Source organism: Rhinopithecus roxellana, chromosome 19, assembly GCF_007565055.1.
Source record: "Rhinopithecus roxellana isolate Shanxi Qingling chromosome 19, ASM756505v1, whole genome shotgun sequence".
In the NCBI taxonomy this organism is placed as follows: domain Eukaryota; kingdom Metazoa; phylum Chordata; class Mammalia; order Primates; family Cercopithecidae; genus Rhinopithecus; species Rhinopithecus roxellana.
Window position 1 is genome coordinate 70,369,725 of NC_044567.1, and position 14,180 is coordinate 70,383,904.

At 54.6% G+C, this 14,180-nt stretch overlaps 1 protein-coding gene and 5 non-coding genes across 6 annotated transcripts; 2 read left to right on the plus strand and 4 right to left on the minus strand.

The window, feature by feature from the left end:
- Nucleotides 1-28: 28 nt before the first annotated feature.
- Nucleotides 29-110, minus strand: TRNAL-UAG. Its single transcript has one exon. It is a non-coding gene; the product is annotated as a tRNA-Leu (tRNA).
- Nucleotides 111-306: 196 nt separating this feature from the next.
- On the minus strand, nucleotides 307-3,788 carry HES7 (hes family bHLH transcription factor 7). The gene is made up of 4 exons (XM_030923982.1): nucleotides 3,730-3,788; nucleotides 2,718-2,813; nucleotides 2,030-2,117; nucleotides 307-1,709 (listed from the first exon to the last, which is right to left on the minus strand). The coding sequence occupies exons 1-4, from the start codon at nucleotides 3,769-3,771 to the stop codon at nucleotides 1,258-1,260; spliced, it is 678 nt and encodes a 225-aa protein (XP_030779842.1). The 5' UTR covers nucleotides 3,772-3,788; the 3' UTR covers nucleotides 307-1,257.
- On the plus strand, nucleotides 630-718 carry TRNAR-UCU. The gene is given in 2 exon segments: nucleotides 630-666; nucleotides 683-718. It is a non-coding gene; the product is annotated as a tRNA-Arg (tRNA).
- Nucleotides 3,789-5,424: 1,636 nt separating the features above from the next.
- TRNAG-GCC lies at nucleotides 5,425-5,495 on the plus strand. The gene has a single exon. It is a non-coding gene; the product is annotated as a tRNA-Gly (tRNA).
- Nucleotides 5,496-12,872: 7,377 nt separating this feature from the next.
- Nucleotides 12,873-12,954, minus strand: TRNAS-CGA. Its single transcript has one exon. It is a non-coding gene; the product is annotated as a tRNA-Ser (tRNA).
- Nucleotides 12,955-13,397: 443 nt separating this feature from the next.
- Nucleotides 13,398-13,471, minus strand: TRNAT-AGU. Its single transcript has one exon. It is a non-coding gene; the product is annotated as a tRNA-Thr (tRNA).
- Between the last annotated feature and the right edge of the window lie 709 nt (nucleotides 13,472-14,180).

Sequence of the window (14,180 nt, forward strand, 5' to 3'; positions counted from 1 at the left end):
TGCTTGATCCACCAGAAAAACTCCGGTCTGGCAGCGGTGGGATTCGAACCCACGCCTCCGAAGAGACTGGAGCCTAAATCCAGCGCCTTAGACCGCTCGGCCACGCTACCTGAATGAAAACTCAGTCTCCCCGTTGTCCTCCTAAGAGACTAGAAGCAAGGAATAGGGCAAAACTAAAGAGTGCCAAACTGATCCATCTCCTTTTCCACATCTTTCAGACTGGAAATGGGGAATTATCGAGACTCTGGACCGCATAGCAGCAGATGGCAGAACAGATAAACGAGAAGAGACAGAAACACACAGAAATTTACAACAAAACTAGTTTATTTGGGTGGGACTACATCTGGGAGTGGGGAGCGCCTGAGCCGGAAACAGCCCCCAAGCGGGCAGCCGGAGCTCTGCACTCGCTCGCTCACCCATTTTCCGTTGTTCTCCCTCCCTGTTTTTTCGACCTATGTTCACCCTCGCTCTCACCTGGCTAACATGCTTTGCGCCCGCTCCCTCTACCTGGCTTGGCCTCTGCGATCCAAACCGCGCGTTCCTGGCATGTCCGCCCCCCCCACTCCCCCAACCCTGCCCCTTTCCCACTCTAGTACCGGTAAGCTAGATGATGCCGCCGCCCGCCAGGTGGCTCTGTGGCGCAATGGATAGCGCATTGGACTTCTAGTGACGAATTAGAGTAATTCAAAGGTTGTGGGTTCGAATCCCACCAGAGTCGATTTTATTTCAAATTTTCCTTTCATCCGTTTTTTTCTCCCCCTACCCTATCTCTCTCTTTTTCCACCTGGTTTCTATTTCGATCTCAGTTCCCGCTCTGCTCTCTTCTTTACTTACCTGTCTGCCCCGGGGCTTGGGCCATGGAGAGCAGGACTGAGGGTGGGAGACAGAAGGGAAGGGAAAGTGGGCGTGGACGTCGAGATAAAGGCAGGCCCCTGGCTCGGGGACACACGGGGATTTAATAACCACTTTATTCCATGCACTAGGGACTCGGGAAGGGACTGGGACTGGGCTCGGGGGCAGAGAGAGTACAATCCTAGACGCAAGGAAGAAGTTGGGGCAGGGAAAAGGGACAGGAACCAGGGAAATATATATTTATATAGATACTCTAATATAGACCACATCTCACCCGCGCACTGAGCAAGCGCGCCCCGCCGCCCTCCCCAACACCTGCTCGCCCGGACGCCCGGGTCCCTCTGCTGCCCTCGGGCTGGAGTCTCTACCCCACCCCTAGACCCCGCCCCCACCAACCCCCAAGGCTCAGGGCCAAGGTCTCCAGAAAGCGGGCGGCGGGGGCGGCGGGGCCTTGGGCGCCCCGTCTTGTCTGTGAGGCGGCGGTGGCGGCGGCAGCAGTCCGGTGAGCGGCGCCGGCGCGCCAGAATCCCCGGCGCGCGGGGAGCAGAGGGATGGGGACCATGCGCAGCGCGGGCTAGGGGGGCCCTGGTGCACTGGGGGGCGCTGGTGCAGCGCGGGGCCAAGGGCCGGTGCGGCGGGGTCCAGGGATGGGCGCGGCGCTGGAGGCCTCGGCTCTACCGGCTTGGGCCGGGGCGGTTTGGGGCGCAGGTAGCCGTGCAGCGCGGAGAAGAGCTGGGCGCGGGCGGCCGGGCTGGCGTCGTGCGCGAAGGCCGCCAAGCGAAGCAGGCACTCGCGGAAACCGGACAAGTAGCAGCTGGCGAGCGCCTCGGCGTCCTGGACTGGGGACCGGGGAACCCCTGGAGCCGCGGCGGCGGGTGCGGCCGGCGGGAGCACAGGTGGGCAGGGCAGGGGCCCAGCAGGGGTGAGGGAAGGGGTGGGGCGCAGAGATACCAAGGCCGGACAGGCGCACAGAGACAGGAAGCCAGATGGACGGAGAGAGGGAGAAAATGAGGGAGACACAGAGACAGACACGCGCGGGTGTTATTAACCTCGCCTCGGAGCAGAACCGGCCACTCCCCAAGCCCACCAACCACCGCAGGGCCCGCCCGCTCTGCCCCGGCCGGAGCCTCCTGGCGTCCCCTCTCCCTCCCTCCGCTGCCCCACCCCCGCGCTGTACCCGGGGGCTCCACCCGGCTTCGCTCCCTCAAGTAGCCCACGGCGAACTCCAGTATCTCCGCTTTCTCCAGCTTCGGGTTCCGGAGGTTCTACAGACGGGAGGGGAGGGCGCAGAGACAGAAAGGGGTGGGGAGAAAGGGGGAAAGTGGCAGGGGGAAGAAGGGAGGGGCGGATGCGGGAGCTGGGGGTACCCCCGATCGCATTTGCGCACTGCCCACAGAACGCGCGACCAAATGCGGAGTGGAGATGACCAAGGGAGGTCTGGCCCACCCTGAGACGAAACTGTCCAATCCGAGGGGATGGAACCAATGCCCAACGCTTGAGGAGGAGATTTGAAACCGCAACCCAGGGAATGAAATTAACCACCCGACAGAACAGAAGCTGGCTGATCAGAAGCTGGCTATGGGGGAGGGGGAAGCGGACAGTTAAGAGACCCAAAGGGTGAAATGGACCGAACCCAGGAGCGAAATTTACAGAACCAGGCGTGAAACTTACAGACCCGAGGGGTGGCGAAGAAGATCGCGTTCTGAGAGCGAGTGGGGGTCTGGGATGGAATTCCAAAGGCGGGACTCGAGTGAGGATGCCTTGGAGCCAGGGTTGCCAACCAAGCATGTGTCCCCACCCCAGTGGGAAGCCCTGGGACGCGGAAACGGGAAGCTTGGGCACCCGGGGCTAGCGGAGGGACTGACCTGGTCCCGGGTCCGCTCCAGCAGAAGCAGCCTCAGCTCTTCCAGGCTGCGGTTGATGCGGTCCCGGCGCCGCTTCTCCACAAGCGGCTTCAGCATCTGCGACCAGCGGGAAAAGGAGAGCGGGCCGACCGGACCGAGACTCAGCGCGGCCGCGCCGGCGTCGGATCCCGCCGCTGGGAGAGCCCGGCTTCCACCCCGGCCCCAAGACCCCAGATTGCCTAGGGTCGGCCCCATTCGATCCCTCTCCGCTCCCCCTCCCAATGCCCCTAGATCAGTTTCTGTAGCTCGCCTCCCCGGATCTTCGCATTCTCCTCTCTCAGTCTCGTCCTCCCTCCTCCCCTCTCTGTGTCTCTCCTCCTCTTTTCTCTCTACGTCTCCGTCTCGTGCAGTTTCTCTCTGTCTCAGTGGAGAACTTGGGGAACCCTCTGCGCGCAGGCACGTGCGCCGCACGGTGCCGGGCTCAGAGCTGGCGGCCCTGAGTATAGAAAGGGAGATACCTAGCGCGACCGCGCCGCCTCTTCTCCCTCAAAACCCTCCAGGCGTCACCTTCTCCACTGGTTCTCCTAAAATCTTCCACCAGTGTGAGGCCTCTGGAACCAACGCCCCGGGGCCTTCTCTACAAGACCGCCTTGGGCCAGCCCCGCCCGCCTCACAGCCAGCGTAGAGCAAGTGACTATCCTCTTCTCTTTTCGTTCCCACCCTCCTCCCTTGGCTTTGCCCTCTACTTTCTTATTTTACTCCAACACCGGCCCCCTCCCCAGGCCACAAGGTGCCGACCCCCATTACCGAGGCCCCTAGTCCTATGTTTCCGCCGCCCACTCAGGTCTGGCTCTGACCCCTGTCCCCTTCTTCATATTTTGCAGCTTCCTCTCCAGCTCCTGGCTCCTGGAGTCCTGGAGCACGGCTCCCCTTCCACCCCTGCGTCCCCAGTCTCTCTCCAGACCGACGGCGTCAGGGGCCCAGTCCCCTGGCCAAACCAGGGACCTCTGCTCCCTCCCCTCCCGCCTCTCACCTTGGGGCCGTCCCTATTCTCAGCTCGATCCCGGGTGACCATTGCTCCTCCGGACCCTGGTGTGGACCGGGTCCCTGCTCGCCTGGAGCCTTATATTCCTCGGCCCCAGGGTAGGAGGGATAGGACCCGCCCCCGCCCCCTTCGGCACCCGGATTCTGCCCCTCTAGGACCCGGCACGAGGCTCCCGGAAAGAGGAGGAGTGAAGGGGGGAGGGGAAGTAGAGAAACTGGCCTGGGAGTGTGGGAAGTGAGGGGTGAATGGGGGCACTGGCTGGTTTACGGACCATAAGGCTGTATAAGGAGGCGGAACCCAGCTGAAGGGAGGAGGTTATTAGGGGCAGAGCTCGCTTGTGGATGAAATTCAGAGTTCCTCCAGAATTGCAGCTTTCTCGGAGACTTACTGTACCCTCACTAACCCTGAAATAGAAGTTAGCACCTCTCAGCCCCCAGGCTGAATTTTATACATCATCCCCGAAGTTCGCTTCCTAGTCGAGACAGGGAGCAACCCGAGTGTGCTGGGTGAATCCGTCCGACTCAACCGAAGCTCTGCCAGGAGGTTGGAGAGGCGCTCTGTTCTAAGCCAGTTACATTCAAGTCCCCGAACATCTGCGCGCCCACTGTGCGGACAGGCCACTGGTCTAGGCTCGGGCGAGTCATAGTGAGATACTCAGGAGAGACCCAGCTTATCCCTGCAGTAGCTAATGGAAAAGACCACGTGACACCAAGTAGCTGTTACAGAAGCCCAGTGAAATAGGTGCTTCGGGAAAAGGTCTCCTTGAGGATGGCTGGACTGAGGAGGAACCTCAAGGCAGAGGGAGCAAGTCTTTGAAACATAGGAGTGGAGAGGTCTTTTCACTTACAGCACAAGTATTTGATTCAAAACCAGTCATAGGAGATTCAGGAGTGTGACTGATGGGACACCTCACGCAAGTGTGCCCGCATTGCTTGCTTCTGGAGGCCCCTGGTGACTGTAGGGTAGCAGGGAGCAGGCAGTTTTACTACGGGGAAAGCAAGGGATACAGAAAAGGGATCAACACCCACCTCAAACCAAGGACATGACCCTCCGCAGAACGATGCCTGACCACTTGGGGGCTTCAGGACAAAGTGCCTGAGAAGATAAATCAGAAACTGAACGGGACAGCCAGGTTGCCAGGGATAAAGACACGGAAAGACAGGGTTGCAGACCGAGACGGAAGATAGCTGTGAAGTCAGAGACCAGTGGGGATTTCTCCAAGCCCTCCCAACGGCCCTCCGCACCTTGGTTTTGTCACGGAGCCTTTCTTGCTGTAGCCAGAGCCTAGAGAGGCACAGACCTTGAGGAGGGAGCTCCCATTTGGGATCAGGGCCCCCAGCACATTCCCCCTCTCCGTCCCTCAGCCAAATGGGAACGCAAATGTGTGGCCCCAACAGCCCCCGCTGCCCCCCTCCTTGGGAACCTGGGCTCGGGCTGAATTTTTCTCACCTGCACTCGAGGCTGGGGGCCCCAGGCTGTTCGCACCCGGGTGTGGGGCCGCCCCTGGCCATATGGGGCGGCTTTATGGCCCGGTGGCCGGATCCGGACGAGAGGAAGGATGACCTGGCGCTCCACCCACGTCAACTATTCAGGACCAGTTCCCTGACCTACACAGTTGCCTGTCCGGGTCCTCCTCAACCTCTTAGGACCTCAGATAGGCTCCTGGCACACATCGGTAGCCGCGCATTGGTGGTTCAGTGGTAGAATTCTCGCCTGCCACGCGGGAGGCCCGGGTTCGATTCCCGGCCAATGCAAAAGAATTGTTTTCTCCTCCCCAAAGAGAGGATAATACATTTGGTAGCATCTAAAAAGCATCTTCACTTAAATATTTCTGCCAAATATAAATCTTAGCCTTTTGACTATAGCAGATTTTGCAGCTCCAGGCCTACACCCTGATTCCGCACGCCCTCACTCTCCCCTCCTCCCAGCCTGGGGGTCCTGCATCCTCCACACCCCTCCCTCCGCCCCCGGCCCGCACCTCCACAGGCGTGACCCTGAGAAAGGACACAGTGCTCGGATCCCTGCCCCAGGGGTCCTCTCGTCCCCCCACGGAGGAGGGGCCAGGTCTTCCCGCCCCCCACTCTAAATCCCTTGTTCTTTCCACCTCTCTTCCTCTGTTATTTTCCGTTCTCTCTGAAGCACGCTTCCTTGTCTTAAGTCTATGGGTCTGTGCCTTTTTTGTCTAACCTCCTTTCTGAGTCTCTGAGTGCCCCTTAGCTTCTCCATCTCTGTGTCTCTCACGTTCTTTCCAGATCTTCAGCGACTTCTACCCTGGGTCTCTCTGGGTGTCGGTGGTCTCGTTCCTCCGCATCTCTGATTCCGCGTCTCTCCGGTCTCTTGGCGTCTGCATCTCCGCCTCTGGCTCTCTCGGGTCTCTGGTATCTCGTCGTCTCTCCGAGTCTCTGTCGCCTCCCGGGACTCTGCGCTCCCACGCTCCTGCCATCCCCTGGGAAGCTCGCTAACACCTCCGGGTTCCTGCCACCTCCCCTCCCCGCCCCTTCCCGGCCGCTTTGATCCCGCACGCGTCGGGCCCGAGGGCGGGCGGGCAGGCGCACCGCCACCTGCGGCGACCACTTGTGAGCGGGGCGGGGCGGGGCGGCGGGGCGGGGCGGCGGGGCTCCCCACGGTCCGCTCCCTTCCGGCGCGCTACGCCTCCCTCCGCTCTCCTCCTCCTGGCTCTGTCCGCGGTAGCTGCCGAGGTCTGTGGGCTCGGGGCTTAGGTTCGCTGAATGAATCTTTGTCTCGGTCTTAGTCTATCTGGGTCTCTCTCTCTGGAACTCACCCTGGAGCTGTCTCTCCGGTTTCCTTCACCCTGTTTTATTTGCGCCAGGGTCTGGGTCTGTGTCTCGTCCTCGGATTGTATCTGTGACTGCCAGTGCTCTCTTCTTAGCTCTAAGTAGTAACCGTGGCCTCCAGAAGGAGACTGTTGTTTAAAAACAACAACAACAACAAAAATATGTGCATCTATCTATATGCCTGTGTGCGCAGCTGCTGGATTTATTGGGTCAGCCCATATTTAGGGGTTGCCTCCCGTGTGCCGAGTACTGGAAGGAGTACATTGGGTCTGGGCCTTCCTGAAGCTTACGTTACAGTGGGAAAGACAGACAATAACTGCGAAAGCAAAAAATAACATAAGATAGCTTCAGATGGTTATGAGGCTGTGGGAAGAAAACAACAACAACAAAACAAACAAAAACAAAACAAAAGGGTCATGGCGATGACTTGAAAGTGAAGGACTACTTAACTCTGGGTGGTCAGAGACAGCCTCTATGAAGAGGTGACATTTGATGCCAGCGTAGTCAGCAGCCTTGAGTCCAGGCAAAATGAACTGCAAGTACAGGCTCTGAGGCAGGAGAGCTATTTGCTGGTGGGAGCTGGAGAAAGAGGTCCAGCGAACCCGGGATGGAGAATTTGCAGAGTGGCAGAGATCAGACTGGAGTGTCAGGCGTAGTCCATCCCACAGGATCTTGGAGAGTGTTGAAGGGGTTTGGATTTTAGTCAAAGGGCAATTGGAAGCTAGTGGAGGATTTTCATTAGGAAAGTTATATTCTCTGACTTATGTTTTAAAAGATCACTTTGGGACCGGGCGCGGTGGCTGATGCCTGTAATCCGCGCACTTTGGTACGCCGAGGCAGGTGGATCACCTGATTTCAGGAGTTCGAGACCAGGCTGCCATCATGGCGAAACCCTGTGTCCACTAAAAATACAAAAATTAGCCGGGCGTGGTGGCACACGCCTGTAATCCCAGCTACTGGGGAGACTGAGGCAGGAGAATCGCTTGAACCTGGGAGGCGGAGTTTGCAATAAGCCGAGATCGCGCCACTGCACTCCAGCCTGGGTAACAGAGCGAGACTCCATCTCAAAATAATAATAATAATAAAAAGATCACTTTGGACCGGACGCTGTGGCTCACGCCTGTAATCCCAGCACTTTGGGAGGCTGAGGTGGGAGGATCGCTTGAGCCCAGGAGTTCGAGACCAGCCTGGCCAACATGGCAAAACTCCGTCTCTACTAAAAATACAAAAATTAGCCGGGAGTGATGATGTGTGCCTGTAATCCCAGCTACTCCGGAGGCTGAGGCAGGAGAATCGCTTGAACCCCGGAGGCGGAGGTTGCAGTGAGCCGTAATCGCACCACTGCACTCCAGCCTGAGCGACAAACCCAGACTCTGTCTTGATGAAAAAAATAATAATAAAGAAAAAAGAAAAAAAAATTAGCCAGGGGTGATGGTGCGCATCTGAGAGGGGAGGTTGCAGTGAGCCAAGATTGCACCACTGCTCTCCAGCCTGGGCGAGACTCTAGATAGAGATAGATAGATAGATAGATAGATAGATAGATAGATAGATAGATAGATAGATTAAATTAAAAGATCGCTTTTGTTGCTATTTGGAGAATGAAGGCAGAGGGCTCATTTGGGGGCTGGAGCAGTCTTCTAGGCAATGCCTTGAGGTGGTGGTGAGGAGAGAAAACATGAAGGGGTTAACTCCTAGATCTTTGTCTTAGGTACAGTCATGCATTGCTTAACGTGTGGATATATTCAAAGAAATGCGTTGCTAAGCAATTTCATTATTCAAATATCACAGAGTGTAGTGATGCAAACCTACATGGTAGAGCCTTCTACACACCTAGGCTACACTGTACAGCTTATTGTGCTCCTAAGCTACCTGTACAGCTACAGCATGGTACTGTACTGAATACTGCAGGCAACTGTACACAAGGGTAAGTATTTGTGTACCTCAAAGGTAACGCATGGCACTACAATGTTATGATAACTATGCGATCTTTAGGTGATACGAATTTTTCTTTCTTTTTTTTTTTTTTTTCTTTTTGAGTCGGGGTGTCACTCCATTGTCCAGGCTGGAGTGCAGTGGGGCGGTCCCGGCTCACTGCTACCTCTGCCTCCCGGGTTCAAGCGATTATCTTGCCTCAGGCTCCCGAGTAGCTGGGATTACAGGCCCGTGCCACCACAACCGGCTAATTTTTGTATTTTTAGTAGAGATGGGGTTTCACCATGTTGGTCAGGCTGGTCTCAATCTCCTGATCTCGTGATCCACCAGCCTCGGCCTCCAAAGTGCTGGAATTACAGGCGTGAGCCACCACGCCTGGCGATAAGGAACTTTTTTAGCCCCTTTATAATCTCACTCTTGTTGCCCAGGATGGAGTGCAATGCTGGGATCTCGGCTCACTACAACCTCTACCTCCCGGGTTCAAGCGATTCTCCTGCCTCAGCCTCTTGAGTAGCTGGGATTACAGGCGTTAGCCACCACTCCCGGCTAATTTTTGTGTTTTTAGTAGAGACAGAGTTTCACCATGTTGGCCGGGCTGGTATGGAACTCTGGACCTCAGGTGATCTGACCACCTCGGCCTCCCAAAGTGCAGGGATTACAGGCGTGAGCCATTGCGTCTGGCAATCCCCATTATAATCATACATATATGTGTATATGATTTCTCTTTGAAGTCTTCTAATGGAGGTATCAATACGAATTCATGGTTTTTATGTGTACAGATATAGAAATAAATATATATACACATACCCAACGCATACACGTACATATTTCCTAACTCTGTCCACTGAGTGAGCCTAGAAACAATGATATCCCACACTAAATGCCCAGATCTTGGTTACTAAATGCCATTCTTTGCTAAAATGAACCAGGACTCCTTAGAGAAGAGCCTGATTCCGGCCGAGCACGGTGGCTCACGCCTGTAATCCCAGCACTTTGGGAGACCGAGGTGGGAGGATCACGAGGCCAAGAGATTGAGACCATCCTGGCCAACATGGTGAAACCCCGTCTCTACTAAAAACACAAAAATTAGCCAGGTGTGGTGGTGCATGCCTGTAGTCCCAGCTACTTGGGAGGCTAAGGCAGGAGAATTGCTTGAACCCAGGAGGCGGAAGTTGCAGTGAGCCAAGATGGCGGCCACCGCACTCCAGCCTGGGCCACAGAGCAAGACTCTGTCTCTCAAAAAAAAAAAAAAAAAAAAAAGTAGAGACCAGGAATGGTGGCTCACACCTATAATCACAGCACTTTGGGAGGCTGGGGGGTGTGGGGGGGGGGGCACATCACTTGAGGTCAGGAGTTCGAGACCAGCGTGGGCAACATGGTGAAACCCCCATCTCTACTAAAAATACAAAATTTAGCTGGGCATGGTGGTGCACGTCTATAGTCCCAGCTACTTGGGAGGCTGAGGCACGAGAATCGCTTGAACTCAGGAGGCTGCAGTGAGCCCAGATCATGCCACTGCACTCCAGTCTGGGAGGCAGAGCAAGACCCTGCCTCAAAAAAAAGTAGACTCTCATGGAACTATCCAGGAAATAATTTAGAGGAGTATTGCAATAATCTAGGTGAGAGATGAGGGTGGCCTGGACCATGGTGTAATGGTGAAGGTCATGGCAAATAGTCAAATGTTAGACTTTTTTTCTTTTTTGTTTGAGACAGACTCTCATTCTATCACCCAGGCTAGAGTTCAGTGGTGTAATCACTGCTCACTGCAACCTCAGCCTCCTGGGCTCAAGTGATCCTCCCTCCTCAGCCTCCCAAGTAGCTAGGACAACAAGCATGCTCAGCTAATTCCCCACCCCCCCCCCCAGACTGGGGTCTTGTTATGTTGCTCAGGCTAGTCCTGAACTCCTGGACTCAAGGGATCCTCCTGCCTTGGTCATCCAAAATGCTGGGATTACAGGCGTGAGTCATCACACCTGGCCCTAACATATTTTAAATAGAAATTGCTCATTCGATGTACAGTGGGAGAGAAAGAGAACAATCAGGGATAATGCTAAGGTTTTTAGTCTAAACAACTGAAAGAATGGAATTTCCATTTACTGAGATGAAAGCGCCACGGGTGAAGAAGGTTTGGGGAAGAAGCCTAGCAGTTTGATTTGCACTTTTGTTTTTTTGCGGGGGGGGGGGGGGTTGTTTTTTGTTTTTTGTTTTGAGACGGAGTTTCACCCTTTTTGCCCAGGCTGGAGCGCAATGGCCCGATCTCGGCTCACCGCAACCTCTGCCAGGTTCAAGTGATTCTCCTGCCTCAGCCTACCCAGTATCTGGGATTATAGGCATTTGCCACGACGCCCGGCTACGTTTCTATTTTTAGTAGAGACGGGTTTCTCCCTGTTGGTCAGGCTAGTCTGGAACTTCCGACCTCAGGTGATCTGCCCGCCTCGGCCTCCCAAAGTGCTGGGATTACAGGTACGAGCCACCGCGCCAGGCCTTGGTTTGCACATTTTAAGTTTGTGATCTGTATTAGGTTTCCAAGTGTAGGTGGTATGTGGGCAATAATATATAAGCATCTGTAATTCAGGGAAGAGTTCTGGAGCTGGAGATGAAAATCTAGGATGTATGAATCTATTACCTGATATGTAAAGCCACGAAACTGGAAATGACCAAGGTAGTGGGTACAGATAGAGAAGAGGTTGGAAAATTGAGCGTTGGGAACAGTTCAACATTTAGAGATCCAGAAAGTGAGGAACCAGCAAAGAAGTCTGAGAATAAGCTTCTACTACTGATGAAGTAGAAGGAATATCAGAAGGGCGCAGCGTCCTAGAAGGCAAGCGAAGAGTGTTTTTTGTTTTTCTTTTTTTCTTTTTTGAGACGGAGTCTCGCTCTGTCGCCCGGGCTGGAGTGCAGTGGCCGGATCTCAGCTCACTGCAAGCTCCGCCTCCCGGGTTCACTCCATTCTCCTGCCTCAGCCTCCCAAGTAGCTGGGACTACAGGCGCCCGCCACCTCGCCCGGCTAGTTTTTTGTATTTTTTAGTAGAGACGGGGTTTCACCGTGTTAGCCAGGATGGTCTTGAATCTCCTGACCTCGTGATCCGCCCGTCTTAGGCCTCCCAAAGTGCTGGGATTACAGGCTTGAGCCACCGCGCCCGGCCTACGAAGAGTGTTTCTAATGGAAGAGTAAGCATCGGCATCAACTGCAGCTAAGTAATGGTCACTAGATTTAGCAATGTGATGGTCATTCGGCAACCTTAACAACGGCAACTTTGATGGGGGCGGGGGACACATGATTAGAAAGCGTCCAAAGGAGAGTGGGAAGATGGAATTGGATAACTTGTTCTGTTTGCTGTAGAAGGGAGTAGAGAAATTGAGTGGTAGCTGGACGGGCGTGTGGGGTCAAGATAGCTTTTGTTGGCTTGCTTCTAAACTGGGATAAATTAGTGTTTGTAGGCTAATGAGAAAAATCAAGGACAGAGGGATTTTTTTTTTTTTTTTTTTTTTTTTTTTTTTTTTTTTTTTTTTTTTTGAGATGGAGTTTTGCTATTGTTACCCAGGCTGGAGTGCAATGGCGTGATCTCAGCTCACTGCAACCTTCGCCTCCCGGATTCAAGTGCTTCTCCTGCCTCAGTCTCCCGAGTAGGTGGGAATACAGGCGTGCGCCAGCCACCACGCCCTGCTAATTTTGTATTTTTAGTAGAGATGGGGTTTCACTGGTCTCGGACTCCTGACCTCAAGTGATCCACTCGCCAAGCCTCCCAAAGTGCTGAGATTACATGCGTGAGCCACTGCGCCCGGCTGAGAGGGAAAATTTGATGGTATAGGAAAAAGAGCAGTGTCCTTGCTTGAGTGGGCCGGGGGGATGGGAAATCTAGTAAAAGTAGGGGTTGGCTTTAGGTGGAAGCATTCATCTACAATAATGAGGGAAAAGAAGAGTATGTGGTCACAGACTCAACTAGGTAGGTAGGTAGGTAGGTAGGTAGGTAGGTAGGTAGGTAGGTAGGTGCGATGTGAATGTTGATGGGAAACTCCGGAATGCTTTATTTTCTCAGTGAATCAGGAAATAGAAGCTGAGGGAGGATGAAGAAGGGATTCGCAGTTTGAGGTAAGGGTAGGAATTAAGCAGTGGCATAGGAGAGTAGGAGAGTGAATGAATTGGGGGGAAGTAACGATTGCTGAGTAGCCCTAAGGAGCCACCTGAGCGTGGTGGCGTTAGGAAGTGAAATTGGCAGTAAAAAGGCTTTTGCAGGTCGACAGGAGTATGAGATTCGCAAGAGGGCGCTCGCGGGCTGGACCCTGACGGCCGAGTCCCTGAGATTCTCAGAATAACGCGGGAGAGTCTCCAAGGAAAGAACTAGAAAACAAACTGCTTTTTCCTTCTCCAGGGACCGAGATACCTATTACCAAAAGTACTAACGCTGTGAGCAGGATTCGAACCTGCGCGGGGAGACCCCATTGGATTTCGAGTCCAACGCCTTAACCACTCGGCCATCACAGCCGCGTGCGGGCTCGGCCCTGCGCAACTATAGCTGCCTATCAACACGCCCGCCTCCAGCCGGCTCCACCCCTGCGCCTCGAGACGCCAGCGTTCGTGTGCCTCGGCTCGGTGGCGCAGACCATGCCTTCTCTCCAGCAGCCGTCAGCTGCCCCGTTGGAGTGGCAGCTTTCCCATTCTCCCTCTCCTACCCGAGCATAGGATGGAAACAAAACGGGCCCAAATCCGAGCCCTGTCTTCCATACCCTTGAGGACAGTCCCTGAGGTGCCTACTTCGTGCTACTTCATGAAAGCGAAGTGAGAATCTGTAGCTTCCAATACACACTAAAAGTGCAGGGGAACGGAGGCCCAAAGACGGATTGACTTGTAAGAATAACCACACAGAAAGGCACTTTGAAAGTGGAGAAGTGCACTTGCAGCAATAATATATCACTTCCCACCACCTCAGGCACCGCTGGGATTCGAACCCAGGATCTCCTGTTTACTAGACAGGCGCTTTAACCAGCTAAGCCACAGCGCCGGGGCAGAGTAAGTGCGCCTTAAGATAAATCAACTGTTAGCGGGTGACAGTAAGTGATAATCAGTAAGTAAGTGTCTGCAGCGGTTCTTCAGCAACTCATCCCTTCCTAAGCTACCTCTTCCTTTTCAGGTTCTGAGCCAGAGAGTTCATGCTTTGCTCCTCCATTCTTCCAAACCTTTGGGGCCATGAGTGAGCACATGACTCCATGTGTCCCTTAGCTACCTAGACTGACCTGCTGAAGGGCCCTCTCTGTGCGGTGACCAAGCAGCCAAGGAAGGCTGGGCACGGTGGCTCACGCCTGTAACCCCAGCACTTTGCGAGGCCGAGGCGGGCAGATCCCCTGAGGTCAGGAGTTTGCGTCCAGACTGAACAATGGTGAAACCCCCTCTCTACTAAAAATACAAAATAAGCCAGGCGTGGTGGTGGACACTATAATCCCAGCTACTCGGGAGGCTGAGGCAGGAGAATCGCTTGAACCCAGGAGACGCAGGTTGCAGTGAGCCGAAATGGCGTCATTGCACTCCAGCTGGGTGACAGAGTGAAATTCCGTCTTTTTTTATTTAAAAAAGGAAGCCAAGGAAGACAAACACCCTCGAATACCTCAAGGCACGACGGGGTTAAGCGGGCTTCCTCTGCCTCGGCCACTTGTGACCTGGGCTGGAGCTCACCCAAGCCCTTGACCACACGTGCCTCTCATCTCTCCTTCCCA